This window comes from Sus scrofa, chromosome 7 (genome assembly GCF_054392235.1).
Source record: "Sus scrofa isolate SSC_HxYL_T2T_F1_AM1 chromosome 7, Sscrofa_HxYL_maternal_Yorkshire_Landrace_v2.0, whole genome shotgun sequence".
Taxonomy (NCBI): domain Eukaryota; kingdom Metazoa; phylum Chordata; class Mammalia; order Artiodactyla; family Suidae; genus Sus; species Sus scrofa.
In genome coordinates this window covers 62,185,289-62,212,544 of record NC_139389.1, presented here as the reverse complement: position 1 = coordinate 62,212,544, position 27,256 = coordinate 62,185,289, and the positions used below count along the sequence as shown (strand labels likewise).

Below are 27,256 nucleotides of genomic sequence, written 5' to 3'. Positions count from 1 at the left end.
TTGAGCAAATACTTGCCACGTGGTCCACTTGCAGTAAGTGTTTGTCATTCATTATTCTTAGCAGTGAATGCGACATCATGATTTATAATAAATGTTTGGTCTTTGTCCGCAGCTCCTAAAACCCTAGGAATTTCCCAGAGACCCCAGATGGATCAAGTTTCTTTGTTTGTCAATGAGGAGACTTGGGAAATCCCTGAGGGAGGGGCCAGGGGAGTCCACCTGTACCCTGGGGCAGGGGAGGCATGGAGGTGGAATCAGTCACCAGTGGCCAGTGATCCAGTTGATCAGGCCTGATTAAGGAATCCTCCATGAAAAGCCCTGGGATTGGGGGACCGCAAGGCTCCCACGTGCCCCCAACCCCATGAGGGCCTCACCCCATGTGTCTCCTCATCTGGCTCTTGATTCCTATCCTGCTGTACCCTTTGTAATAAATCGCTGACCTAATGAGTTAATGGGCTCCCTGCGTTCTGTGAGCTGCTCCAGTCACCGGAACCTCAGGTCTATAGCTGGCTGGTCGGAAGAACAGGTGACACCTGAGATCAGCCTAGTGGGGGCAGTGGAGGGGAGCAGCCTTGGGGTCTGTGGGATCAGATGTTATCTCTGGGCAGATGGTGTTGGAACACCCAGATGCCGGAACTTGGGGCAGAGCTGTCAGGATGTCTTCCTTAGGGAATCGCCACTATCATCTGGAAAGTATCGCAGAGGGGCCAGCCCCCTCATGGTGCAGGCTGGAAGCAGGCCTGGCCAGGCAGTGGGCTGGGACCCAGGGAGCCCACAACCCAGGTCCCGCCTCCCAGCCACGGCCCTGATGGAATGAAGGGACAGGGCCAGGACAGCACTGGGAACTCCTGGGAGAACATCCATGAAAGCAGCATGAAAGCAATGGAAAAGGATGCTCTTACCGGCATCACAGCAGCCCGTGGTGCCCCACGGGACAGGGGAGACCCCAAATTTGGGAGGTTCGGCAAGTCCCCCATTTCCAGCGCACACAAGGAGCAGAGGGAACTTGGGGAGGCAGGCCCAGGACCCCGGGGAACCCCAAGACTTCCACGGGAGCCCCCCACACACACACCACTGGCTCTCCGAGCTTCTTACCAGCCAACACCCCCACCGTTGTGAAGAGCAACCCAGGTGGCTCCCCGAAAGGCATCTCCCACGAAGTTCTGCACAGCCATGTCTGCGGAGACAGAGCCCTGTCAGCCCCTGAGCAAGGTGGCCAGGCAGGGCCGGCAGGACAGGCAGGGACCAGGGGAAACTCTAGGAACGGCAATGGGTTGTGTTTTCAGAGCTGAGCAAAGCAGGAGCAATGGACTCATGCCTGGTAACATTGTTCACCCTCCCTGTCCTTTGCTCTCCAGCACGAGTGCCAGGCACAGAGCCCCAGAAGCACAAAGGACAAAGGAATTCAAAGGGAGGCAGTGGCAGTTTTAGCTCAGATGACAAAGAGCATCAATCCCACCCTTAAAATAGGCAAAATGGTAGGAGACAATTACCAGCTGTGCTTGGCCCCAACAGAGGGGCGAGGTCCTGGGACAGCTGATGAATGGGAACTCTGAAGGGAGGTGGCTGCACAAGGGACCCTGAGCCTCCCCGTGTCTAAGGACTTGCTGAAGGACAAGCCCAAGCTTGCCTGAGACACGGCCCAGGGACACAGACAGAAAGGCGTCAGCACCCTCTGGTGGGCTCTTCCTCCAACCCCCCACTGGTGGCCACAGAGAAAATGGGGACGGGGGGTATCCTGAGAATGCTCTCCTCCAGTGCAGGGATGTGAGAAGCAAGAAATGCCGCTCCAGGACTTGGAAAAGGCCAGGGAGCAGATCCTCCCCTGTGGCCTCCCCTGAGACGTTCGTCAAAGCCCTGCCCATATCTCAACTTAAGACCTGAGAAACTGATTTCAGGCTTTGGACCCTCAGAACTATGAGGAAACATATTTGCAAGACAAGTTTGTGGTAAGTTGTTACAGTGGCCATAGGACATGCATGTAAACTACATTAATATCAGAGAATTTCAGAGCCAGCAGCATTATTAGGGATAAGGAAGGACATCACACGCTGATAAAGAGGTCAACTCTTGGAGTTCCTGTCATGGCTCAGTGGTTAACAAAGCCCACTTGTATCCATGAGGGTGCAGGTTAAATCCCTGGCCTGCCGTGAGCTATGGTATAGGTCACAAACATGGCCTGGATCCCATGTTGCTGTGGCTGTGGCATAGGCCGGCAGCTGCAGCTCCAATTATACCCTTAGCCTGGGAACCTCCATATGCCACAGGTATGGTCCTTAAAAAAAAAAAAAAAAAAAAAAAAAGGAAAAAAGAAAAAAGAGGTCAGCTCTCCAAGAGGACACCATAAACCTAAACAAGGGTGCACCTAGCAACAGTTTTAAAACACACACGGTAAAGTGGGTGGAAAACAAAAACAGAACAGACAAATCCATAAATGAGCTGGGACATCATTGCCCACCTCTCAGTAATTCAAGGAACAAGTCGGCAGAAAGTCATTAAGAATCTGCACAACAGGAGCAGCATCACCAACTGATTTGTCCTAACCGACACTTAAGAACAAGCCTCATGTGGAGTTCCCATTGTGGCTCAGTGGTTAACAAATCTGACTGGGAACCATGACGTTGCGGGTTTGATCCCTGGCCTTTCTCAGTGGGTTAAGGATCCGGTGTTGCCATGAGCTATGGTGTAGGTTGCAGATGTGGCTCAGATCCCGCGTAGGCCGGAGGCTACAGCTCCAATTCGACCCCTAGCCTGGGAACCTCCATATGCTGCAGAAGCGGCCCTAGAAATGGCAAAAAGACCAAAAAAAAAAAAAAAAAAAAAAAAAAGAACAAGCCCCACATAATGGCAGAATACATCTTCTTCCCAAGGATACCAAGGTAGACCACATTCTGGGCCATAACACAACCCTTAACAAATTTAAAAGAACACAATGAATATAAAATAAGTTCTTTGACTATAATGGAATTAAATCAGAAGTCAGCAACAGAAAGATATTTTATTTATTTATTTATTTATTTTGTCTTTTTTTTTTTTTTTTTTGCCTCAGCATATGGAGGTTTAGGATGCTGCTAAAGCAGTGTTTAGAGGAACATTCATAGCATTAAAATATTTTTATTAGAAAAGAAGGAGTTCCCATTGTGACTCAGCAGGTTAAGAACCCAACTAAAATCCATGAGGATGTGGTTTTGATTTCTGGCCTTGCTCAGTGGGGTTACAGATCCACCATTGCTGCAAGCTGCAGCATAGGTCACATGCATGGCTTGGATCCTGCATTGTCATGTTTGTGGTGTAGGCTGGCTGCTGCAGCTCCAATTTGACCCCTAGCCTGGGAACTTAACATATGCCACAACTGCAGCCCTAAAAAGAAAAAAGAAAAAAAAGGAGGGGGAGGTTTAAAATCTGTAACCTTCGTGTCCACTTCATGAAAACCAGGAAAACAAGAAGCAAATTAGGAGTTCCCGTCGTGGCGCAGTGGTTAATGAATCCGACTAGGAACCATGAGGTTGCGGGTTCAATCCCTGCCCTTGCTCAGTGGGTTAACGATCCGGCATTGCTGTGAGCTGTGGTGTAGGTTGCAGACGCAGCTCGGATCCCGTGTTGCTGTGGCTCTGGCGTAGGCCAGTGGCTACAGCTCCGATTCGACCCCTAGCCTGGGAACCTCCATATGCCGCGGGAGCGGCCCAAGAAATGGCAAAAAGACAAAAAAAAAAAAAAAAAAGAAGAAGCAAATTAAACCCTAAGTAGATAGGAAGATGGTCATACTAAAGAATAGAGCAAAAACCAATGAATTTGTAATCAGAGAAGCAATCAAAAAATCAATTAAACTAAAAGCTTCTTCTTTGAGATGATCAATAAAATTGATACACTTATAGTCAAATTGATCAAGGAAAAAGAAAGAAGACACGAGCAACCAACTTGTCAGGAATTGTGCAGGAATGAGTGTAGATACCACAACTGACTCCACAGACATTGAGATAATAAAGGAATATGATCCTATACCCATAAATTCCATAACTTAGATGAAAGGGACCCATTCCCCCAAAAAAGTGAAGTACTATTCCTGAGTGTCACCTCCTTCCCTTGGGACCCATCCATAATGGAAGGAGCCTCAGGTGCTGGGGATGAGAAAGCCCCCCAGGACCAGGACGCAGGAGCTGTGATGACTGTGGCAGTCATGGTGGATGGGGCAGCAGCCCCTCCCTGAGCCCCGGCTGCCTGCGGGAGCTGATGCAGCACACACATGCTGACTAATGCTGGCATCCATAGTGGCCTCAGAAGGAGGATGTGCTATTGCCCCCACTTTGCAGACAGGGGCACAGAGCACCTGAAGATCACCTGGCAGTGATGGGCCAGGCATGCCCAGGTCTCAGCCTCAACCTGCCAGGTCCACCCAGTACTTGCCCAGGTTTACAGCGAGCCCAGGGGTGGGCTCTGCCCTGGGTGCACCACCCTGTGCCACACCTCTCAGATGCCAGCCCTGCCCCAACATCATGACTGACCAAATGAATCAACCCATCTTTAACTACAGTCCAAACCCAACATAAACATGTCAAAGGCTCTGTGTCCCTCACCTGCACAGAAGGCGGAGCCGTCATGAATGTTGGAGGTCTCCCTAAACGGGCTGTCTGTACCACTGACGTCATGGTGGTCTCGGCTCAGGACCACTGGTGCCTGCAGGGTGGAAGGACACAAGAGGTCAGCCAACAGCATCCCCTGTGGCCCCGCAGGCAGAACTCAAGGGTGGGCCATGCCAGACATGCCTCGGATCCCCTGGAACTAGGGTCTCTGACGCTCCCGGTGGCTGCTCAGAAACGCTTCCCACCTATGGGCTGTGCTCCCCAGCTGCTGGATCTGAGTCCCCTCAACCCCATCCGGCCATCATCACGTCCATTCACAGGACAGCTGAGGCCAGGAGAGGATGGGGGCCTCCCCAACATCATGAGGTGCAGGGGACAGGCTGGGGTTTCATCCCCATGAGAAGGTCTTGGGTCCGAGAGGCTGCCCTGTCCCTGAACAGTGACTTTGCTCCCCTCTTCACCTCTGCCCAGTGTTCCGGCTCCTTCTGGATACTCAGACCTCAGCTCTGCAGAAAGGCCCATCCTGACCCCCACTGCCCCCCCATGTCACCTCACTCACTCTTCACAGAGCTCAGCACCTGATATGCTCTAAACTGATACCTCTGCCTGTGTATCCACAGCGTCCCCCTATGTGGACAAGGTGGGACTCTGTCTACCTTGTCCTTTGGATGGTTACCCCTGTGTTAGAACAAGTTTGGCACAAAGGAGGCACTAAGGGAGGGAGGGAAGGGGAGGGGGACAGAGGAGGAGGAGAGGGGAGGGGAGGGGAGGGTGAGGGAGGAGGAGGGGAGGGGAGGGAAGGAGGAGGGAAGGATAAGGGAGGAGGAGGGGAGGGAGGAGGGGAGGGGAGGGGGAGGGAGAAGGGAGCTGGGAGGGAGGAGGGAGGAAAGGGATGAAGGGAAGGAATAAGGGAGGGTGGGCTGGGCTGACCAGCAGGCAAACGGGAAAAGCAGGGAAGTTTGTCATGGTTGGAAAGTGACAATTCAACACCCTGGTAGGAAAGCCACCGGTGCAGCCCTCACACCCATGCTCTGAGGTTACCTGAGCCTCCTCTCTGAGATGAGGCTCAGAGAGGGCCCCTGACTGCCCAAAGTCACACAGCAGGGACTGCATCGGAAGCTGGGTTTGGGGACAGGCACCCAACCTCCCGGGGCTGGTGCTGGCGCTGGCAAGGAGCCCAGGGGAGCCCCTCCCACAGCACAGGTCAGGCCACCTTGATCTCCCCACGGGCGATGGCTTGGTTGAAGGCCACAGCAATGGCCACACGACCCTTCTGGTCTGAGTACAGGATCCTTGCCTGGGAGCCCACCACCTGTGAAGAGAAGGGTGAGGGCTGACCTGCTGACGCGTGGGGAGACACTCAAGGGACATCCACCAGCAGCCAGACAGTAACCTCCAGGGAGGTCAGGGAGGGCCTGAGGCCCCTGAGGTGGGGCAGTTCTAGAATCTGTGGGCCTGAGGCCCGTACCTACGTCCAGCCCTGCATCTCTGGCGCACATGCACGTGCAGCCTGGCCCCCAGATGTCCCTCGTGACCCTTCATCGCAGGGCCCTACTCCTGGAGGGGCCTCTGGGACTAGACTCACCTGTCTGGGGAAGTTGCCAGCTGGAGTCCTTCCAACGGTAGTAACCTCAACCCCACCCAGGGTGACCAGTGTGCTGGCCTCGCTCCAGCTTGGCACCAGTCTCCTTGGAGAGTCTGTCCCTGTGATGGGCCCTGTTCTCCAGGTGATGAAACAGGCCCAGGAAGTCTAAGCACCTTAGCCACCAGGATGCAGCTCCTGGGGGCAAGGGATTGGGGGGGTAGTAACCAAGGGGAAACAAAATCTTCCAGAAGTGAGGAGTTTCTGTTAGCACAGCTGGCTTCAGCCAGGTGCCATCTGCCAACATGGACACTTTGGGGAGCTGCTGGCAGGGTGAGCGTCTTAGGGAACCAAGCTTCAGTTTGGGAAGATGAGAAAGTTCTGGGGATGATGGTGGTGATGGCTGCATGGCAGTGCTGAGTGCCCCTGAGCTGTGTACTTCGACATGGTTAAATGTAAATTTATGTCCCAGGAGCCTCGATGTCAGCCTCGTCCTCGCAGCTTTGCACCCAATGGCCAGACTTTACTATGCACCAGCTGCCTCAAATCCTTTTAGGAAAACCTATACCACAAGTCAGCACTCAGAGATTTTCAGATTTCTTGGATCCAGAAAAAGAAAACAGGAGTAACTGGCCCAGGATTGCCAGCTGTTTCTTTTAATGTGTACCTTAAAAGAAACAATTGGAGTTCCCGCTGTGGCTCAGTGGAGTAAGAACCTGACTAGTATCCATAAGGTTGCGGGTTTGATCCCTGGCCTTGCTCAGCGGGTTAAGGATCCAGTGTTCCTGCGAGCTGCGGTGTAGGTTGCAGATGCAGCTGGGATCCAGCATGGCTGTGGCTGTGGTGTAGGCCGGCAGCTGTAGCTCCTATTCAACCCCTAGCCTGGGAACTTCCATATGCCGTGAGTGCAGCCCTAAAAAGAAGAAAAAAAGAAAAAGAAACAAATTTAAAAAGGACAACCTTCTTTGATGACCATTTTTCTTGACAGAGAGCAATGTGAAGCAAGTGGGAAGGACACAACCGCTGAGTAGCTTTAACTCAAACACACAGAGTCCTGCTCGTAGGCTTGGGGACAGTGTCCAGCTGGTCACCCACATGTCCTTGTCCCCCCCCACCAGCTCCCTTGGTGGCCATGCCCCTGACCTGAGGCCTGGCCTCTGGTCCTCTCTGGACCTCCCCTGGACTGGCCCGTATACCTCCACCTCCTGCCCTCCCCTCCCCAGGCCCAGGCTCTCGGGTCCAGCCACAACTCTCAGGTGTCTGGCGGTCACAGGGACCTCTGTGGACATGCAACACGTGCAACCACATGGCCAGGAGGAGGGGGCAGCCTGCATGCTTGGAACTGGACCTGGAAGCCCAGGGTGGGGGGCGGGGCTTAGGGCAGGCGTGACAGAACCTTCCTGGCCCTGGGACCCCAAGCCAAGGACCCACCTGTCTAGACATGGTAGCAGCACCTGGCCACCAGGGTCTGCAGCCAAAGGCATGTGAACCAAATGCTCATTTCTTATTTTGTCCTGGTGCACCTGCTGGCTGCCTCCTCAAGCCCAAGCATGGGCTATTCACACCCTGCTCCCCAGCCCCCAAACCTACACTTAGACCTGAACCTGCAGGTCAGCTCCTCAGAGACACCCTTCTGCTGGGCCTGTGTAAACCAGTCCCCACACAGCAACACCTGATTCAGGATCACACCCATGATCACAGAAACAGGCGTGTGATCAATCCACTCAGCCCTGGCCCAGCAGAGCCTCAGAGGGCCTGCTCCAAGCCCGGCCCCACAGCCAGGGAGCAGATGCCACCTCCAGCATCTCTAATGTGCTGATAGGAGGCTCAGAGGGGCCAAACCACTCACCCCAGGTCACATAGCTAAGAAGCCAGAAGGCCTGGTTCCAGGGCCCTGCAGGGCCACCTCTCAAGAGCTATTTGTGGAGTGACCAGAGGAAGAAATTGCCTACTTGCCTTGATCACTGCCCCAGAGCCCAGGCCACCTTCTGAAAGGCCCTGGCCTGCTTTGTTCAGCAGCCCCAGGGCAAGGTGGCCTGTAGGGACACCATCACCTGAGCAGTCCCATGGGGCTCGCGCCTGGGTGGCAAGCGGCACCCCACCCAGGCCAGGTCCAGTGGTCCCCCCTGCCCCCCACCAGGCCAAGCCCTCACCAGCTGGTGCTTGGCAGCCTCCCGGATCCAGCGGATGTTGTCCATGTACTGCAGCTTCACAGCGGGGTTCACTGCGGGGGCGGGGGGGGCAGACTGTTAAATCTCCAGGAGTCCTGTGAGCCGGTGGTTAATAGACATTGATAAAATTTTAACTAAATAAACATACACTTTTTTAAAATTGTATAAAAAGTGAAGGTAATGTTCACACATTATCATTTCTTAATTACTTCACCGTCTTTTCCTAGGATCTATGCCCTCATGGTTTTCTGCCTGGGGGACACGGAGACTCCCCCGCCGAAGTCAGCCCTTAGAGCAGTGGCAGGGGGCCCACCAGCAGGTTGCTTCCTTGGGGGCCAGCTGTTAAAAGTGAAGTGGCTCCAACCCCAGGAGACTCCTGCCTGGATTTCCAGGAGCAGCCCCGCCTCCCCTCCTCCCCAGCCCGCTGGCCCCGCCCATGCCGTTGGCCCCGCCCACACCACCAGCCACACCCACCGGCTCTCTAGCTCTGGGTCCCCTAACCTGGATCCCTGCTCAGGCTACCTAAAGTGGGTGTGGGCGGCTCGGTAAAACTGGCCCCTGGGGATTTAAAACAAGCAGGAAAGGCCGATCAGCCACCCACCAGAGAGAAGGGAGAAGCTGCAGAGCATTAAGGCAGGAGCCTGGCAGCGGTGAGGGGCACCAAAATAACCACCTCCCCTTCTCCAACCCACACACAAGGGACCATGGTAGGCCAGGGCATCCAGCCAGGGCAGAACCAGCCCTCTGTCCACAGACAGAGCTGCAGACAAAAGTTCTGACATGAAGAATGGCTGCTCACGGAGGTGATGGTGTGGACAGCCAGAGGCGGCTACACCCAGGGCCTTGTGCCCAGTGCCCACAGGGCCAAGCAGGGGACCGTGCGTCCAGGCTACCCCTGCACTGCCAAGCGGGAATCTAGAGGAGCTTTGGAGGGCACCCACCCACCCACCAGCACCTCTGACAGCCTCACCTCCGCCAGAAATGGCCTCCTCCAGCACAGATGTGGCCAGGTGATCCGTGACCGCCAGGTCCTGGGGGTCCCCTGATGTGCACACCCAGCGGAAAGGCCCGAATCCCTGGGAGAATATGTCCCTGCGAGGGCAAATGGCTCATTCCCTGGGGGCTGCAGCCCGGCTGGGGTCACCATGATCCAAGGCTGGGGAAGCCGCCCAGGCTCAGAACTGAGGGGTGAAGGTTGTGTGCTCATGGGCATATGCAGCAAGTGGGGTGTTGGTGTCCAGAATTGTTGGAAGCCCTTAAGCCACTAACTGGAGAGTAATTTCCGAGACCCACCCCAGGCCCCTCAGTGTCCCTTCCCCCAGCTCCCTGTCCCCTCTGAGGGCTGTAGGATCAGGGAGCTGAGACGCAAATAAGCAGAAATTCCTTAAGCTGCTGTCAGAGACAACCTGGAAGCCAGGAAACTAAAACTAAATATTGGGAGAAACAGTAAGTGAAGATTTGCCTAAATTTGCTTCAAGTGGACAAATCTTCTGAGGTGACTCCAGGCAGAAGGATGCAGGGGCCTCCCTAGGTTGCCCTCCACTGCCCCCCAGGGAGTCTCCAGCGGCCCTGGTCCATCTCTGGCCCCCTCCCCAACCACAGTGAACTGAAAAGGATGATGGCATCTCACACCCTGCTCTGGTCCCCTCTGGTGCAACCCCCTCCCCCACCCCCACTGGTCCCCTCTGTGCACTGTCCCCCCTCTCTACCACTGGCTCCCCTCACAGCTGCTCAGGCCCAAGCCCCACCCTCTCCTTTGCCACACAGCCCTGCACCCTGCTTGTTCCCCCCACATGGCATGGCCAGGAAGGCACACAGGCTGCAGGGATCAGGCTGTCAGCTGCCAACTGCTCAGGGCTCAGGTGTGGCTGAGGTGGCAGGATGGGCAGCTCCCCAGACGTGCCATCCAGGACCGTGGGATGGGAGTTTGGGGTGTTCACCAGAGGTGACCTCAGCCCAGCCCAGCATCCTGTTCTCTCACTGAGGCCCTACACAGTCTCCTAAGTTTCCAGCTCCTCTCCCCCTGCATTTTGGGGTGGAAACCCTGTAACTCAGGGCTGGGGCCACTCAGGGCTGGGCATCAGTCTTAGCACACGGCCTGAGTTGTGGTCAGGGGGGGTCTTCAGGCCCAGATGCTGGAAGGGCCCGTGACTCACCCCATAATATGCTGGACATATGAGGGATAGCGGAACTCCATCTTGCTGGCACCGGGCTTCCCCACGTCGGCTCCTGTGGGACAGAGACCCACCCAGTGTCACCTGGAGACACTGAGCCCCAGCGAGGCCGAGGCCCCACCAGCCACACCCCTGGCCCCTTGCCACCTCCCCCCTCTCACCTGCTCTATGGGCCTCCAAGAGGAAGGCGTTGCCGTAGTCCCAAAAGAAGAAGTTCCCCTGGGCCAGCCTGTTGATGGCTGAGACATGTCTCCTCAGGCTGCCACAGACGGTGTGGGGGTCAGCACCACACCCCACACCCCACCAGCGCCAGGCTCTGCTGACTCCCCACCCCCTGGCTTCCCCACCAGTGCCTCCTGCCTGGAAGCCCCATCCCTGTCGGCTTCCCATATCCTCTTCCCCTTCAAGACCAGGTAAACTAGTGCTTCCTGACAGCAGCCCGTGAGGCCTGGGCCCGGGCTTCATGCTGAACAAGCAGCGCCCTCTTCCAGAAGCACCTCAGGTCCCCTCCCTCAGCAGCGACTCATCATGCATACAAGCTGGAGGTTGCACCCGGTGTTTTACAGGGGTCACCCCAATCTGTCCCCCAACACTCCCACAGGCCTGTGCGCCCATGACCGCGTCTCACAGAGGAAGAGACGAGGGTCTTGCCCGAGCCACCCAGAGGGCCACGGGGGAACAGGGCAAAGGCCAAAGCTGCTCAGTCCAAAGCTCCTGCAGGCTGTGCGCATCCCAACCCTGCCCTGGGACCTGGTCACCTTTCCTGGACCAGGCCTTTGAAGGCAGCGGGGTCGGAGGCCATGAGGCTCTGAGCCTCCGCAAAGCCCAGCTGCACGGGGTAGTAGCCGCCGTTGAAGGGGTTGTGGCAGGATGTCTGGTCTGACCCCAGGTCCACCAAGAGCTCCCCCGTTGTGTCCAGTTCATGGACCAGGCGCTCCCTGAGGAAATGTGGGTGGTCAGGGCGGGGCAACACCGCCAGGACCAGCTCAGGGTCCGGCCAGGGGACACTGCAGCATGCCTTCTAGCCCACAGGACCAGGAGCCAGGCATGGAGGTTAATCCCCACCCCATGGGAGCAGAGCCTCAGGCTGATACAGGAATCTGTGTCCCCAGGGCACCTGGCCAGCTCTGGGACCCTGGCTAGAGGCAGCTCACCTGGGGCTCACCTCAAGGCTGCCAAATCCCCCACTTACCAAAGATCCACCACGTTGCCATGGTAACCAAGGCTGAGTGCCTCCTTCCTCTTCCTGGCTTCCCTGGAGGGGGCAAGGCCAGGAACCATGGTACACCACACCTGCATGGCTGCCTACCCACCAGCTGGGGGCCCCAGAGCTGCACGTGGGCAGTCAGACTGGAGACACTCTGAGGACCCAGACCCAAGAGGAGCTGCAGACTTGAATGCCCTTGTGATAAAGGTGACAAAAGTGTAGAATTCACTCGGATTGCTCCTAGGCCTCTCATAGGGATCTTTGTAGAACTCACTCAAGGCCATCCTCAGATAGCAGATCATTAAAGATGATTCTGGGAGTTCCCATCGTGGCGCAGTGGTTAACGAATCCGACTAGGAACCATGAGGTTGCGGGTTCGGTCCCTGCCCTTGCTCAGTGGGTTAATGATCCGGCGTTGCCGTGAGCTGTGGTGTAGGTTGCAGACGCAGCTCGGATCCCGCATTGCTGTGGCTCTGGCGTAGGCCGGTGGCTACAGCTCTGATTGGACCCCTAGCCTGGGAACCTTCATATGCCGCGGGAGCAGCCCAAAGAAATAGCAAAAAGACAAAAATAAATAAATAAATAGGAGTTCCCATCGTGGCGCAGTGGTTAACGAATCCGACTAGGAACCATGAGGTTGCGGGTTCGGTCCCTGACCTTGCTCAGTCGGTTAAGGATCTGGTGTTGCCGTGAGCTGTGGTGTAGGTCACAGACGCGGCTCGGATCCAGCATTGCTGTGGCTCTGGTGTAGGCTGGCAGCTACAGCTCTGATTAGACCCCTAGCCTGGGAACCTCCATATGCCGCGGGAGCGGCCCAAGAAATGGCAAAAAGACAAAAATAAAAATTAAAAAAAAATTTTAAAAAAAATCTATACATACTTTCAAAATAAATGAATAAATAAATAAATAAAGATGATTCTACACGTTATTCAGAGGAAAAGGACAAAAAATGAAAGCACATTGGGGGAGCAGAAGATCTAAATACACAAAAGCCCTCACGATACGGAGGCTTGCCCATTCCATGCGTGTCTTCCACGGTGCAGGGAGCAGGGATGTGACAAGACAGGCTAAGGCATGTGTTACGCTGGTCTCTCCTGACTGCGTGTGGTTTATGTGTGTGACAGTGGGAATTAAGCTGCCGGGACTTGTGTGAGTGACAAGGGGGGAAGGCAGGCGGAAGAGGGACTTTTAGAATGTCTCAGCAGTTGGAAGTGCGTGCGTGGGAGTGTGCATACATGTGAGCATGTATGTGCATGGGAGCGTGTGTTCCAGATCTACGTGCTCCTGCAGGATGGGCGCCAGATCAGGCAAGACCCTTCACGCCACACTAGGGGATTTCTCCGATCATTAATGGTGGGTTTTCTGCAAGTTTTACAACAATCTATGTCCCCAAAGTATCCAGTCTTGGTTATGGGGATGTTTCTCAGATTCTGTGTTCATGTGAGCCCCAGAGCCCGTGGATGGGTCTGACTGCAGCCCCCATGCCCAGGTGAACTTCCCACAGGGGGCTCAGGCCTACAGAGCAGAACAGCCCCCAGGGCGGCACCATGCCCTCCCACTGAGAACCCAGGAGACACCACACAGGGAAGAGCCCCGGTACCACGCGGTCTACCCGGCCCAGGTTCCCACACACTGTCAGTATCGACCAGTGAGCCCACATAGAACAGCCCAGGCCAGGAGTTGTACCTGAGTCTTTCAATGCAGTGGTCCAAGCTGTTGGTCACTTCCATTAGCCAGCCTTGCTGGTAGCGTTTCCTGAGGGCCGCTCCATCCACCTGGGACCACAAGGCACAGGGCTACCGGCTGCAATCACCCTGTGTAGGTCACCCCCTTTCCCAACAGTTTGGGGCAGACCCTCCGAGCGTCTTTCAGCATCTCTTCCCTGCTGCCCTCCATATCAACAAACCTGGATCCTATTCAGGGTGACACTGCTCAGCCCAGGGAATGAATCACATCCTGGATAATCACAGCTACCCTCCCACTGAGCCAGTACTGACCATTGAGGTCTAAGGAGTTTCTCAGACTTTGCTTTCCTGCTAAAATAGAATCAGCCACAGCTGGACTTCCCCTTCTCCCTGCTTTGGATATAGATGGGAAGTCTGGGGCTGGGATAGCTGTTTTGTATCCATGAGGGAAGCCCATGTGACTCTGGAGATGTTAGCCCTGACACATTCTCACTGCTTAGGTGAGAAAAATAAAACCCCATTGGTGTCAGTTGCCCTTGCTGGGTTTGGAGTCACCTGCAGCCAAGCGGACTCCTAACAAGGACACCCATGTATGCCACAGGGTTCATAGCAGCCAGGCACAAACCCCCACTGGTGCATACCCCCCATGGCTTTCCCTGGAGACCCTCTCCTCTTCCCCTCCTGCCCAGGAGCTGAGAGCCAGGGGGAGGGCTGGCCATTGTCCAAGATGGGAGTCTGGTTCCCTCATTCACAGGTTTACTATGTTAGGGGGTGAGGGGGGAAGGGAGGCAGAGCCTCAGGCCCACACTTTTAGGACAGAACATCAGCAGGCACTGGCCCTGGAAGGGGATTGGTACATGATGATTGGTGATTGGCACTGGCTGCCCAGGGAACCCACGCTGGGAGGCTGGGGATGCTCTGGAGGGGGTCAGGAGGCACTCCTGCAGGCTCACCTCTGCTATCACGCCGATGCAGCCCACGATGACTGCGGCTTTGGCCTGGGCGCCACTCATCCCCCCCAGCCCAGAGGTGACAAAGACCTTGCCCGCCAGGTCCTCGACACCCAGGTACCGACGCCCGGCGTTCAAGACAGTGAGCTGCAGGTGGATGAGAAGTCGGCTTGCTGTCCATGCAGCACACCCACGCCACCCCACCCTGGGCTTGTGCACCACCTCTCACCACCGTGCCGTGGACGATGCCTTGGGGGCCAATGTAGCAGTAACTGCCCGCCGTCATCTGGCCGTACCTGCCACAGAGGAGCAAAGAGTGTGGCACCGTGCCAGCCCCACCTCAGGTGGTTTAAAGTGGACATCATCACTGCAAATGGATGGAAACACTCTCCTTACTAGACAAGCGAGAACTACAGAGAAGGCCACTGCCCCCCAAATCTGGCCCCCCTCAGACCTCTCACAGACAGACAGGTTTCAGTCTCTTAAAAATGAGTAACATCAGTAAAAATCACACTGGGTAACATTAGCCCCTCCTGGGGAAGAGTTACCCTTGTCACCGCATCCCCACCTCATGTGCAGCAGCCGGGTCCAGGGAGCTGGGTCCCTCCAGCAGGAGGACGGCAGGCAGGGGTGGGGGTGGGGGGGGTGGTAAGAGGTGCTTGTCAGGATGCCCACCACACACTTGAGACCTTGAGACCTTGCGCCACAAGCAGTGAGTGAGACAGACACCAGGACCTGATGTGTAGGAACCTTGTGGCAGGAGGTGCTGTTGTCATTGACATAAATGGCCTCACTCTGAGGGGGCCCCTCTGCAGCAGCACCCACACACCCTGTGTGGGTCTCCTCTCAGCCCTACAGCCAACGGCATCCAAGAGCACTGGATGTCACCTCTCCCTGTCGACCCTCTGGGCAGCTTGGCTTCGCCACAGACACAATAGTGAAGACCTCCCCTGTGCCTCCTGGGCGTTGGGCAAGCACTGGACATATGAACAGATAGAGTCCAGTTCTAGGGTGTCTGTGCCCAGTGGAGCATAGCCCGTGTGCATCTCATGATGATCATCCAGTGTTCGAGTCTGGGGCAACGTGGTGGGAAATGGCAGCATTTTGCTGCTGCCTCAGGCGTGCCCTTCCCCGAGGAACACGGTGGGCAGGAACCCTCCTGGGTGCTGTGCCCCACAGCTTCCCTGAGCCCATCTCTGTTCTGGGTCAGGCTGGGTCCCGATCCCACAGATGCCAAGCTGTGTGCCATCTGGAACCTCTGCTTCTTCTTCCAAAAGAGGGGAGCCACTGCCCCTACCTTGCCAGTTGGCCTGAACAGAACACGGCTGATGCCGTAACCATCCATCAGGGGGTTGGGATGGGGGTGTGCTCCCCAGGGCCCCACCCACTAGAGTAGGAGCTATTCATATACCCTCTTTGTAGGTAAGATCTGAGTTTCAAGGCTGCACAGGGACGGGCTGGCAGAACTGGAGACCGACCTTACGTCCTCCTGACTCTGTCCTGCTGCCGCTGCTCCCCAGACCGTGCTTGGGAGTAAGATCATGGGGTCAGAGTTTTCTCTGTTTGGAACTTTGACCCCAGGCACTGGATGTGTCCCTCCCCGTGACCCCGGGCTCGTGATGTGGGTCCTACTCCCCCTGTATTCGTGGCTGCCTACTTCCCCCACGTCCTCCCCATCACAGGCTGCTGTCCCCAGTTCCATTTTTGTCAGTCTGACAATGAAGAGGCTTTGGTCTGGTCAATGGTAACCCCCTCCCATCGCCACTGGCCATTTGCATCTTCTCTTTAGTCAACTGCCTGCAGCATCTGGGGTCAGCCCTCGGGGCAGCCAGACCTGGTCTGAGTCTGTAGCCCTCTGCCCCTTTAAATGTCCATCCTCAGCCTGGGGAACTGACCCCTGGCCACACTAGGCAGGCAGCAGAGCCAGATGCTGACTGTCCCTCTGCTCCCACCAGGGCAGAAGAGGTGGTCAGGCCATTTAATAAATTATAATAACAGCAATATATTACATAACAACAGTATCGACTTGTGAAAAAGCAAAAACGTAGCCGGGTTTCTGAGCCTGGGTTTCTTCCTCCACAAAGTGGAGGGTCCCTAGTTCAGAGGCATCTGGTGGTCTTATAAACCATCAGCTGAGCCTGCTGGACCGGTTTCCCCGTGCTGCAGACTTGGTCACACTCTGCATGGCTATGATCCCAGCACGACAGTCCCAGAGACCCACAAGGACACACAGGTCAAGGATTTCCTGTCATGCTCTTTACATTCCCAAAGAACTAGAAACAACCCAAACCAGGTGGCAAGGAGGCTAAAGCGATGACATTGCAACTGGGCACTGCAGGTAAGATGGGAGTCAGCCCCCCTCTCCCAAGAAGGGACAGACCCCAGGGCAGCAGATGCAGAGGGCATTGCCCGTGCTGGTCAGTCACCTCATCCAAAGTCCACACAGCAGACGCTGAGAAGGACACAGAGGACACTGTGAACTGGGGTGTCAGGGGAAGGGGCTTCCCTCCCACTGGGGCTCCCCAACAGCATTTGAGAGAACACCTCCAATTGGACAGTTAACGTGATAGCACACACAGGGGGCTGGGTCTGCACAGACACATTTGACAGAACTCATGGAAGGGAGCACGTGATGTGTGTGCATTTGTGCATTTGCGGTGTGTATATTTCACTTCGAAAGAAAAAACACTGTAGGAGTTCCCATTGTGGCATAGTAGTTAACGAATCCAACTAGGAACCATGAGGTTGCGAGTTCGATCCCTGGCCTTGCTCAGTGGGTTAAGGATCCGGCGTTGCCGTGAGCTGTGGTGTAGGTTGTAGATGCAGCTCGGATCCAGCGTTGCTGTGGCTCTGGCGTAGGCTGGTGGCTACAGCTCCAATTAGAGCCTGAGCCTGGGAACCTCCATATGCCATGAGAGTGGCCCTAGAAAAGGCAGAAAATACAAAAAAAAAAAAAGAAAGAAAGAAAGAAAGAAAAGAAAAGAAAAAACACTGTAGGCAAATACCGAATCCCAGGCAAGAATATCTGCAGCTTGCTTTAAGATGCATCACAAAAAATGATCATGGATAGTGGGAGGAATAGATAGAGAGGAGAGAAAGTGAGTTTAGTGGTGTGTTAATCACAGAACTTTGGTGTTCCTTGTTAATTCTTTCAATTTTCTCTACGTTTGAAACTCATCATGAATTGTTGCAAAAAGTAGGATTACATTCTATGTTCACTTACACGCATATAAAAAGTGTAGGCATAGCCATGAAAATGAGCAGGAAATATGTAAATACGAAATTATGCTACAGAGCTTTGATTGCGAAGGCTTTTCAAAATCGTGGTTGCTGTGGCTTCACGATTTTACAGGAAAGCCAAGCTAGAGCCCTAGAGAAACTGAAACAGCACTTACATGGTAACTCCCATGGCGAAGAGCTTCTCATACTCTATCCTGGAGGAGTAGTTGGGAATCACCTGGAAAAGAGGGGTGGACAGGGGGCTGTAGGCAGCACCATGCCCGCGGGCACGATGGGTAGGTGCGCGTGGGGGCAACTGGCTCTCCCGCCGCCCCAGGACCCACCATCCCATTGGTGATGACCAGCCTTGGGGCCCCAGGGCTGCTGGGAAAGAGGCCCAGCGGGTGCCCACTGTACATGACCAGCGTCTGCTCCTCCGTCATCTGTGACAAGTAGGACATTGTCAGCCAGAACTGCAGGGAGAAGAAAGCGTGGGGCTCTGTGAGTGGGGCCAGTGTCCTGCCCAGAGCTGGGCCCTCTAGACCCCCGCGTCCCCAAACAGCCTCCAGTGCCGGGATCGCAACCACCAGGGAGGAAGAGACTGAGTTCCAAGCCTGCTTTGCAAGGTGCTTCAGGGCCAGATGCCCAGGGTGGGGGCAGGGCCAGGCCACATCGTCCAGCGTACCTGAGCCCAGTTGCTGAACACCTGCCCATTTCCTCCATAGGTCACGAGCTCCTGGGGAAACTGGAGAAGACAGGGTGTCATCTGGGGTGGGGGCCTGGGAAAGGGAGGGGGCCTCACCCCTGCACTGGGGTCAAGGGGCCAGGTGTACTTCAGGATGGCCCTTGAAGGAGAGGGAGGGGCTGGGGAGAAGCCAGAAGGGGCAGGCCCCGAGGACAGTACCAGGGTGAGGGGCAGAGCTGGGTCTGGGGTTGCTTTGGGAAGTGAGGCTAAGGTCAGTGTCAGGGGTCCGTAGGGGGCCAGGTTCAGGGGCTCCCACACCAGGGGAATGATCACACCCTAGGACCATTTCGTTCTCAAGTAAAATACTGGGTGGGCCAAAGCTACCCTTTGTCCACTCTGGGTATCTGATGCATGGTTGCTTAAGGGTGCCAGGGACACACACATGTGGCCAGACCTGGGTTGTCCACCTATGGCCACTGAGCTCTTGAGCCATGGCCCATGACAAGCTCTAAGTGTAAAATATAACCCTGATTTCAAAGACTTGGTGGGAAAAACACACTGTAAAATAATCTCAATTTTACACAGATTACATGCTAAATGATAAAATTTGGGTAGGTTGGGATAAACTGCAGCACTGGACCTATTTCTTTGCAGTTTTCAGGTGGCTTTTAGAAGACGTAAAATTGCACGTGTCTGCTGTACCAACATCGGTGTCATGGTGCTGATGCTGCGCCATAGTTACCGAAGGTACAGCCCCTGCGGTGTCTGGTGGAGAGGGAGGAGGCCCTCTCTGCACATTTTTGCAACTTCCCTAGACTCTATCACTAAGTAAAAAGCTTGACAGCGTTTCTCAGATTACGTTCCCACCGCTGCTCCCGGCCCGGCCCTGGTTTCCCGCCGTTACCTGGGCCACGGCAGGGTCCAGGTTGTTCATGATCATATGCATGATGGCTGCAGCGGCTTTAGTCCGGCAGGGGTACTGCTCCACTGGGTAGGCCCTGCAAAGGGGGTCCAGCTGCCAGGCCTGACAAAGGGCAGGGGGCAGTGGCCTCCTTCTTGCTAAAGCTCAGGCCCAGCCTGGCCTCAACCCAGCCCCTGGCTGTACAGATGTGGACAGCAAGCTCTGGCATTCCAAAGGAGGCGCCTCGGAGCTCCTGCCAGGAGGTGGGTCCAAAGCCCTCGTGCTTTGCTGGCTCTTCCTGGGATGGGCAATTTGGCTCACCACACCCCCACCTTCCCCCAGCCCCTGGCAGACTGCAGTGGGGAGAAAGCTGATTGCAAAGCGAAGCTGAATCCTCTCCTCCAGACAGACTTCATCTGTCCTTTCCTTTGCACCGCCAGTGCTCCCGGGGAATTCTGGAGAGGGTGCCAGCCCAGCAGGTCCGGACAGAAGTGAGGGAACAAGGTGCCTGCTTTGGGGGGGTCGTTCCGGACAGTCTGGCCTTCTGGTGCTTTCAAGGACAGTGGTGCTCAGAGTGTAATGCAGGGCCAGGCAGTGTCCCCTGGGACCTCGAGGAAGACAGGAAGACCTCCCGCTGGCTGCAGCCCCAAGCCTGGCCCTTGGCAGATGCGGCCATGGCCCTCCTGGAGTGGAAGGCCTGCACTCCCCCCTGACTGCATCCTGACCCGGGCAGGGTCCCTCTGGAAAGCACCCCGCATCACCCCCCCGCAACTCTGGCCCCTGAAGCTTGGACCCCAACCACCCTGCACTCACTTCATTTCCAAGTTAGGGCAGAACCGGTACATGTAGATGTGCCCGTACAGTCGCAGTTCCTGGGCAAACTCTGGGGCCAGCTGCTCCTGGACATCCGGGGGGAAGTACCGAAGGGCATTCCTCAGCGCCAGCTGTGGGCAGAGAGCAGTGAGGGCAGCAAATCCAGAGGCTTCCATGACAGGCCATCCTCCTCCCTTCCTCCCCGACCCCTCTGGATTTGCCTCTGCTCTGCTCAAGACACTTATGCCCCAAGGCTAGTTCTCACCCCAAGCCTGGCTGCCATATCACCCCCTGCAGGAAGCCTTTCCTGATTGCCCTCCCTGCTTCACACAGGCAGCCCTTGAGTCCTTCCCTCTTCTGGCTCAGCAGCGACCAGGCTGCTTGACCCCAGGCAGGCACCAGAGAGGGACCTGCCCTGAGGCTTGTGACTACAGCGGGAAGGGCAGGTTCAAAGGCAGGGAAAGCCGAAGATGTACATGAGTGTGGAGCTGCTCCCCAGCCAGGCCAGAAGCCTCAGGTGGGGGCTCACTTTGCACATTCGCAGCCCCAGGAGTGAGACCCCACCAGACAGGAGGAAAGCGTCTGAGTATCTCATCTCACCAGGCAGAGCAGCCCTCCTTTCTGGCCCTTGGGTTCCCATCAGGCCTCAGGGCCTCTGCACTCAGCTTCCTGCCCCAGCCCCAGGACACCTGCCCCTGGGTCGGGGGGGTGGGCATGTCTTAACCTCACCCCTCCCTTCCCAGCCCTGCATCCCCCGAGGCTCTGTGGTTTCTTTCCTACTCCCATCAGTCTCTCTGAGCTCAAGGGCCTGAGTCCTGGCCGACCCTTCATGCACTTCCTCCCAGCACCCAGCCTGGGGCCTCAGGGTGGAGGCAGGTGGACTGGGGGGGTGTTACAGTGGATATTGAGGCTACTTATTCAACCAGCCGACCCTGGAAAAGAAAGTGCTTTGGGGGTGAGATGAGGAAATAGTGTGAACCCATTCATTCCACACACATCTGGGGGTGGGGGGGCGGGGCCAGGAGCCCCAGAGAGAACAGGTGGGCTGTGGACACTGGAAAGTTGGTGGTGGCAGGCCAAAAGCCCTGAGGACACCAGCAGGTGGGCAGTGGCAGAAATGCCAGCCTGGGAGATGGACAGCTGGGAGCCCAGCCAGGGGCTTGGGTGCCTGGAGGCCAAGGGCAGGGGGCAGGAGGAGAACAGTCTGTCCCATGTGCCCTGAGGTACAGCACCACGTGACAAGTGTGTCACAGGGGCCCTGGGGGTGGGTGGCGAAGAAGGATCTAAGAGGAGAGGGCTGGCCCAGGAGGGAGCAGAGAGTGGGAAGGGCAATCAACGAGGAAAAGACCAGCTCAGGGCATCACAGGAACTTGCAAAGGTTTGCACAGCAAGTCCCTCTTTAAAAGTGCATAATCGGGAGTTCCCATCTGGGCGCAGTGGTTAACAAATCCAACTAGGAACCATGAGGTTGCAGGTTCGTTCCCTGGCCTTGCTCAGTGGGTTAAGCATCCAGCGCTACCATGAGCTGTGGTGTAGGTGGCAGACGCGGCTCGGATTCCGCATTGCTGTGGCTGTGGTGTAGGCCAGTGGCTACAGCTCCGATTAGACCCCTAGCCTGGGAACCTCCATATGCCGCAGGAGTGGCTCAAGAAAAGGCAAAAAGACCAAAAAAAAAAAGTGCAACAGCCAAAACATGGAAACAACGTAAATGTCCATTGACAGAGGAGTGGATCAAGAAGATGTGGTTCATGTACACAATGGAGCATTACTCAGCCTTTCAAAGGAATGAAATAGCAGCATTTGTAGCAACATGGATGGACCTAGAAATTATCATGCTAAGTGAAGTCAGTCGATGAGACACCAATAAGAAATGCTATCACTAACATGTAGAATCTAAAAAAAGGACACAAGGAACTTCTTTGCAGAACAGATACTGACTCACAGACTTTGCAAAACTTATGGTTTCCAAGTGAGACAGGTTGTTGGGTCGGGGGATGCACTGAGGGTGTGGGATGGACATGCTGTAACATTTGGTTGTGATGACTGTTGTACACCTATAAATGTAATGAAATTCATTAAGTAATAAAAAAAAAGTGCATGATCCCTTCTCTCTTGGAAAAAACTAACCACAAATACACACGTCTCCCTTAAGAAAGGCTGCTGGGAGCACATGCCCACAGGAGGCTCTCAAACTCCAGCTGACATCGGACCCACCTGAGGGTCAGTTGCAAGCCACAAGGGTAGGGGGTGTGGGCTCCATGGTGCAGGGCCAAGGTCTGCACCAGAGATCAGGAGAGCAGGTCCCTTCAAGGTCCCCTCAGTCCCCTTGGCCTGGGCCTCTGTGGTCCCCACTGCTCTCTGCAGGGCACTTTGACACAGAGGCTGGGCTTTTTTTTTTTTTTTTAAAGGTGCACACCTTCTAACCAGAGCTTACTAAGCAAAACGGACACTTGCAGAAAAGTTACAAAAGCAACATGACACATGCTTCTCAGCGACTCTAGTTTTTCTTACTTCACTTCCTAATAAACGCTGGTTCTGACCCCCTAAACACACTTGCCAGCTTGGAGAGAGGTGGCAGCTGCAGCCAGAACCCCTGTCTTCACTGCAGTTCCAGCCTCGTGTGTTCCTGAGGGAAGCCATCCCTGTGCCCAAGGTCCTGCAACACTGCTCAGAGAACCACAGCAACTCAAAGCCATGGCCAAGTCTCCCATCAACATCTGCTTTTTTTTTTTTTTTTTGTCTTTTTGCCATTTTTTGGGCCCCTGCCACAGCATATGGAGGTTCCCAGGCTAGGGGTCTAATCAGAGCTGTAGCCACCAGCCTACGCCAGAGCCACAACAACTCGGGATCCGAGCCACGTCTGCACCTACACCACAGCTCATGGTAGTGCCGGATGCTTAACCCACTGAGCAAGGCCAGGGATTGAACCCACAACCTCATGGTTCCTAGTCAGATTCGTTAACCGCTGAGCCACGACAGGAACTCCAACATCTGCTATTTTTAAGTTGTCTGTTGACAGAAATGATGGGAACATTTCAGCCATTCTATGAAATGCATGTAGAGGCCACAAAACTCCACCTGTTCTCAAAGTGTTGGTGCACATGTGCTGTGAACATAAAGGGAATTCTGGCGATTACTCTCAATCCTACATGCAGCAAAAGCTCCGTTTGCTGTGTGTCGCCTACTATGAGATTCCCTTACTGTTGAATTTCTCTTTACCCCTGAAAATCATTCAGGCAGCCTGGATATGTCTTCAAGTCAACTATTCTACCTCGGGGTTTCTTTCTTTTCTTTTGAAGATAAATTGTCTTTTCAGCTGCAATTTCATGTTTTTATTAGTTCAAGAAAGTTGTATTCCATTATATTTTTGTTCAATGATTTTATCTTTTACATCTAAAGTTGCATAAGAGGCATGCAGTAAATAGTTCCCGAGTGAAAAAAAAAATGCAGCAGCTTTGCCTCTGGCCTCAATTCAATACACCAAGTTCTGGAGGGGGCAGTTCTCAGGGTGACGATGAGAAAATGGAGCTTGGACATGTGGTGTGAGCTGCCTAGGGAGGCGCTGCTTAGGGACAGTCCTGGTAGAGAGATGGGGATGACCCCCTGGGGGGCATAGCTGGAGACTGAGATGATGCCAATTGCCAGGACACAGCACAGGCCCTCTACCCTCTGTTCTTGTAAAGATCCCCAAGCCAGGGAGTTCCCATTGTGGATCAGCAGGTTAAGAACCCGATGTAGTGTCCACAAGAATGTGGGTTTGATCCCTGTCCTCGCTCAGTGGGTTAAGGAACTGATGTTGCCGTGTCTGTGGTGTAGGCCAGTAGCTGCAGCTCAGATTCTACCCCTAGCTCGGGAACTTCCATATGCTGCCGTGTGGCCCTAAAATGAAAAAAAAAAAGGGGGGGGGGGGGGGAAAAAAAACCCCCCTCTCCCCTCCCACCCCCAAGCCAGGCACTTCTTTCTTCCTCCCCTCCATGGCTTTGCAAGTTTCTGTTCAAAGATCTTTCATGCCAGGAAGAGCCAATGGGGGGGTCTCGGGAATCCCCCTCCACCCCCCCGCCCCGTGCCCCCACACTCCGCCAGAAGCCTCCACTTCAGCTCCTCTGCCCAGTTTATACCCAGGGTCTCTCACACAGCATGTAGATTTTCACAGGTGAGGCTGTGGCCTGTTTGTTAATCGTATAATGTATGTAAGTTACTAGTGGGCTCTGATTGGCAAAATCAGATGTACTCCAGGCACATAACTGCACAGAATGTTCTAGAAAATGCCTCCACCTCCCCCCACCTTGCTTTAATAGGCATAAGGATCTGAGCTCGTGGTCTGTACCCTTAGGGTCAGGGGATTAGTTCACGAAAGTCCCGTGTTCAGCCTGGGCTGCCAAGTCTGGCTGCCTGAAGCATGGTGGGCAGGATAACAGCCCCCACAGATGTCCATGCCCTGCCCCCCGCAGGGTCACCTTACACATCAAAGGAGACTTGGCAGAGGTGATTGAAGTAAGGACTCTGAGCCTCGAGATGGTCCTGCGCATCTAGTCCGCGCTGACCACCCGCATCCTTCCCAGCAGATGGCCAGGCAGGGAGAGGGATCCACACCTGGCGCTCCCCTGCCCAGCTGGGGTGGGAGGAGAGGGACCCCCGGGCCTCACCTGGGGCCTGTCACGCTGCTGAGCGCAGGGTGAACTTTGAGAACGTGCAGACATAAAGAAGGACAATCTGTTCTGCGATGTTGTGCCCCCACTGAGAGCCTCAGTGACAGAGCCAAGGGACAGAATGGCCCCAACGCCCTGGCATGGGCACTGAATTTCCTGCTTTCGGCCCGTGAAGCCCATTTCGGATTTCCAACACCCAGAATCCTAAGAGAATGTGAGTGGGCTGCTTTAAAGCCCCTGCCTTCATGGGGACTTCTTACAGCAGCCTTAGGGGAACTCGGCAGACACTGAGAGTCCTGCGTCAGGAAAATGTCACTTTGCACACAAACAACCCTGTCCTGCTTGGTGCCTGATCACATCACACAGGACAACAGCCTGTGCCCTGGAGTAGCTCACAGCACAGGGCTGTGTGTTCCTGGGGCGGGGAGACAGGAAGGGGGGAGGAAGAGAGAGAGGGAGGGAGGGGGCCGAGAGGGGGGGAGGGAGGGAATTTGACCTGGACTATGACCTGGAGGTGAGCTGGGGGTGGGGCGAATCTGAAAGCTTTTACAATCACCACTTCTCCCAAAACAAGCAGGCCACAATCTGATAGGTTTGGCCTCGTTGGAATCCCTTGCACCCTCTGGCCTTGTCTTTACTGGAGCCAGACTCCTGGGGTCCCCGGCTGCTGGCATTGGGGGCCTCTCCGTGGCCACTGCCTCAGCACCCAGTTCCCGTGCTCAGTGTGAACCAGAGGGTCTGCTACACACACGCCCCCCCCCCCTCTCTGAACGTCAGTCTCCACTTCTTTAAGATGAGCAGAGGGCCCCTCCCTGCCTCACAGGGCTGCCCTGGGGACCCGCTGTGTCCATGTGCTCAGCATGGCATCTGGCACTCACAGGGGGCGGGAGGGGGGGAGGCCAACAGAGTGACCCTTCCCACACTGGCGGCCTTCTGCCAGCCCAACACCTCTGCCCACCCTGCTGGCCTAGCTCTGTAGAAGCGCTGCCACCCCACGCCCCTGCTCAGGATGGAAGGAGTGCAGGCTGGCTGGCGCCCAGGCCCCTCCACACTCAGGCTCTCCCAGGTCTGTGCCCAATGGAGCCCCCGTGGGAGTCCTCCACCCCAGCGTACTCACACAGGTCCGTCTCTGCACCTTCACCCACCGCCCCCCCCCAGTCTCCAAAAGACCTCCCTCTCAGATTTCCCAGTCTGGGAACCTTGCCTATGTTGCCAAGACCACCCCTCCAGGAAGCCTTCCTAGGTTTCTCTGGCCCACTGAACCCTTGGAGGGTGTTGGTTTGAGTACTTAGCACCTAGTCTTGTTCACTCATTCAACAAACAGCTCTGGCATCACAGAGACACAGAGGGAACCAGACAGCCTGGCCCTCAGGAAACACAGGTAGTGATGGGAGGCCTGCAGGTCTGGGGTCTGGGGTCCAGCTCAGCCCATGGGGCGGGGAAATATTGCAAGAAAAGCTGCACATGAGGGAGGGGATCGCTGGAGGGGTTTCTAACCCCTCTTGATGGGAGGCGAACATGCCTCTGCACATAGACAGACACAGTCCTTGTTGGCTCGGGGGACAGGGACGGGAATGTGACAGCCTGACTGTACTCTGACTCAAACAGAGAGCCCACTGAGAGGACAAAGAGTGGGGGAACATCTGTGCATCCACACCACAGATTACCACCCCAGTTCAAAGAACAGATGGCCTCGACCACAGCAGCATGAACCGAGAGCTCCCGCTGACTTTGAAGGAGGACATGTGCACCCTGTGTGCACACAGGATGCCTCTGGACAGAGACGCCCCAAAATGACAAAACCTCGTAACACCTGATGTGTTATTCCTTAAAATAACCTTCAACAACTCATATCAAAATTCAAAGCACGGAGTTCCCGTCGTGGTGCAGTGGAAACAAATCCCACTAGGAACCATGAGGTTGCAATTCAATCCTGGCCTCGCTCACTGGGTTAAGGATCCAGTGTTGCCATGAGCTGTGGTGGAGGTCACAGACTCAGCTTGGATCTGGCATTGCTGTGGCTGTGGCATAGGCTGCCAGCTTTAGCTCTGATTAGACCCCTACCTGGAAAACTCCATATGCTGCAGGTGCGGCCCTAAAAATCAAAAACAAAAACAAAAACAAAATTCAAAGCAACGTTGAAATAAAACAGAACATGAGCCAAAGGAGAGTGCAAAGCCAGCTGCGAGGAAGCTACTACCCCCGGCTTTGGGACTGACCAGCCAGAGGCCTTCTGCTTCTCCTCAGGACAGCATGGCCTCAGGCTGGTCACTCCTGGGACAGGACATGGGTTCCTCCGACATTGACCAACCAGTGTCTGACCCCTGCTGCTGCCCTACAGTTCAGTCCAGCTCTGCCATTGGCATTGAGCCAGCCCAGATCCCCCCACAGGTTCAGGGCTCAGTACGACAGACACCTCCACTTCTGTTGCTGTCACACACCCCCAGGTTGTTACAGGTGCCTCCCCAAACAGGTAGAAATGGGGGTCCCATGCCCCTCCTCAGGTGTGAGCATTTGCTAGGTCGGCTCCTGGAGCATGGCTTGGAACGTAATAAAGCCTTGATGAGGGACAGGCCTGCAGCCAGGTGAAGAGGACAGGGGTGGGAGGGTGGGGGCACCTGCAGCCCCCAGATGTTCTCC

The 27,256-nt window shown here is 55.3% G+C and overlaps 1 protein-coding gene across 20 annotated transcripts in view; it reads right to left on the bottom strand.

Annotated features, from left to right (window-relative positions):
* Positions 1-27,256, bottom strand: part of UROC1 (urocanate hydratase 1) — a 43,449-nt gene that overhangs the window by 7,967 nt on the left and 8,226 nt on the right. For 17 of the 20 annotated variants that reach the window (XM_084966388.1, XM_084966384.1, XM_084966393.1 and 14 more), the window contains 17 exons: positions 19,968-20,098; positions 19,158-19,251; positions 18,254-18,313; positions 17,913-18,041; positions 17,745-17,806; positions 14,579-14,645; positions 14,353-14,496; positions 13,401-13,489; positions 11,700-11,762; positions 11,266-11,445; positions 10,669-10,766; positions 10,490-10,562; positions 9,304-9,425; positions 8,316-8,386; positions 5,794-5,892; positions 4,575-4,674; positions 1,096-1,177 (listed from right to left, as the gene is read on the bottom strand). In XM_084966388.1, the coding sequence (XP_084822514.1) occupies positions 1,096-1,177; positions 4,575-4,674; positions 5,794-5,892; positions 8,316-8,386; positions 9,304-9,425; positions 10,490-10,562; positions 10,669-10,766; positions 11,266-11,445; positions 11,700-11,762; positions 13,401-13,489; positions 14,353-14,496; positions 14,579-14,645; positions 17,745-17,806; positions 17,913-18,041; positions 18,254-18,313; positions 19,158-19,251; positions 19,968-20,098 (1,664 nt within the window). Of the gene's footprint in view, positions 1-1,095; positions 1,178-4,574; positions 4,675-5,793; positions 5,893-8,315; positions 8,387-9,303; positions 9,426-10,489; positions 10,563-10,668; positions 10,767-11,265; positions 11,446-11,699; positions 11,763-13,400; positions 13,490-14,352; positions 14,497-14,578; positions 14,717-17,744; positions 17,807-17,912; positions 18,042-18,253; positions 18,314-19,157; positions 19,252-19,967; positions 20,099-27,256 lie in introns of all 20 variants that reach the window. The other 3 variants (XM_084966397.1, XM_084966399.1, XM_084966398.1) reach the window with 1 other exon arrangement.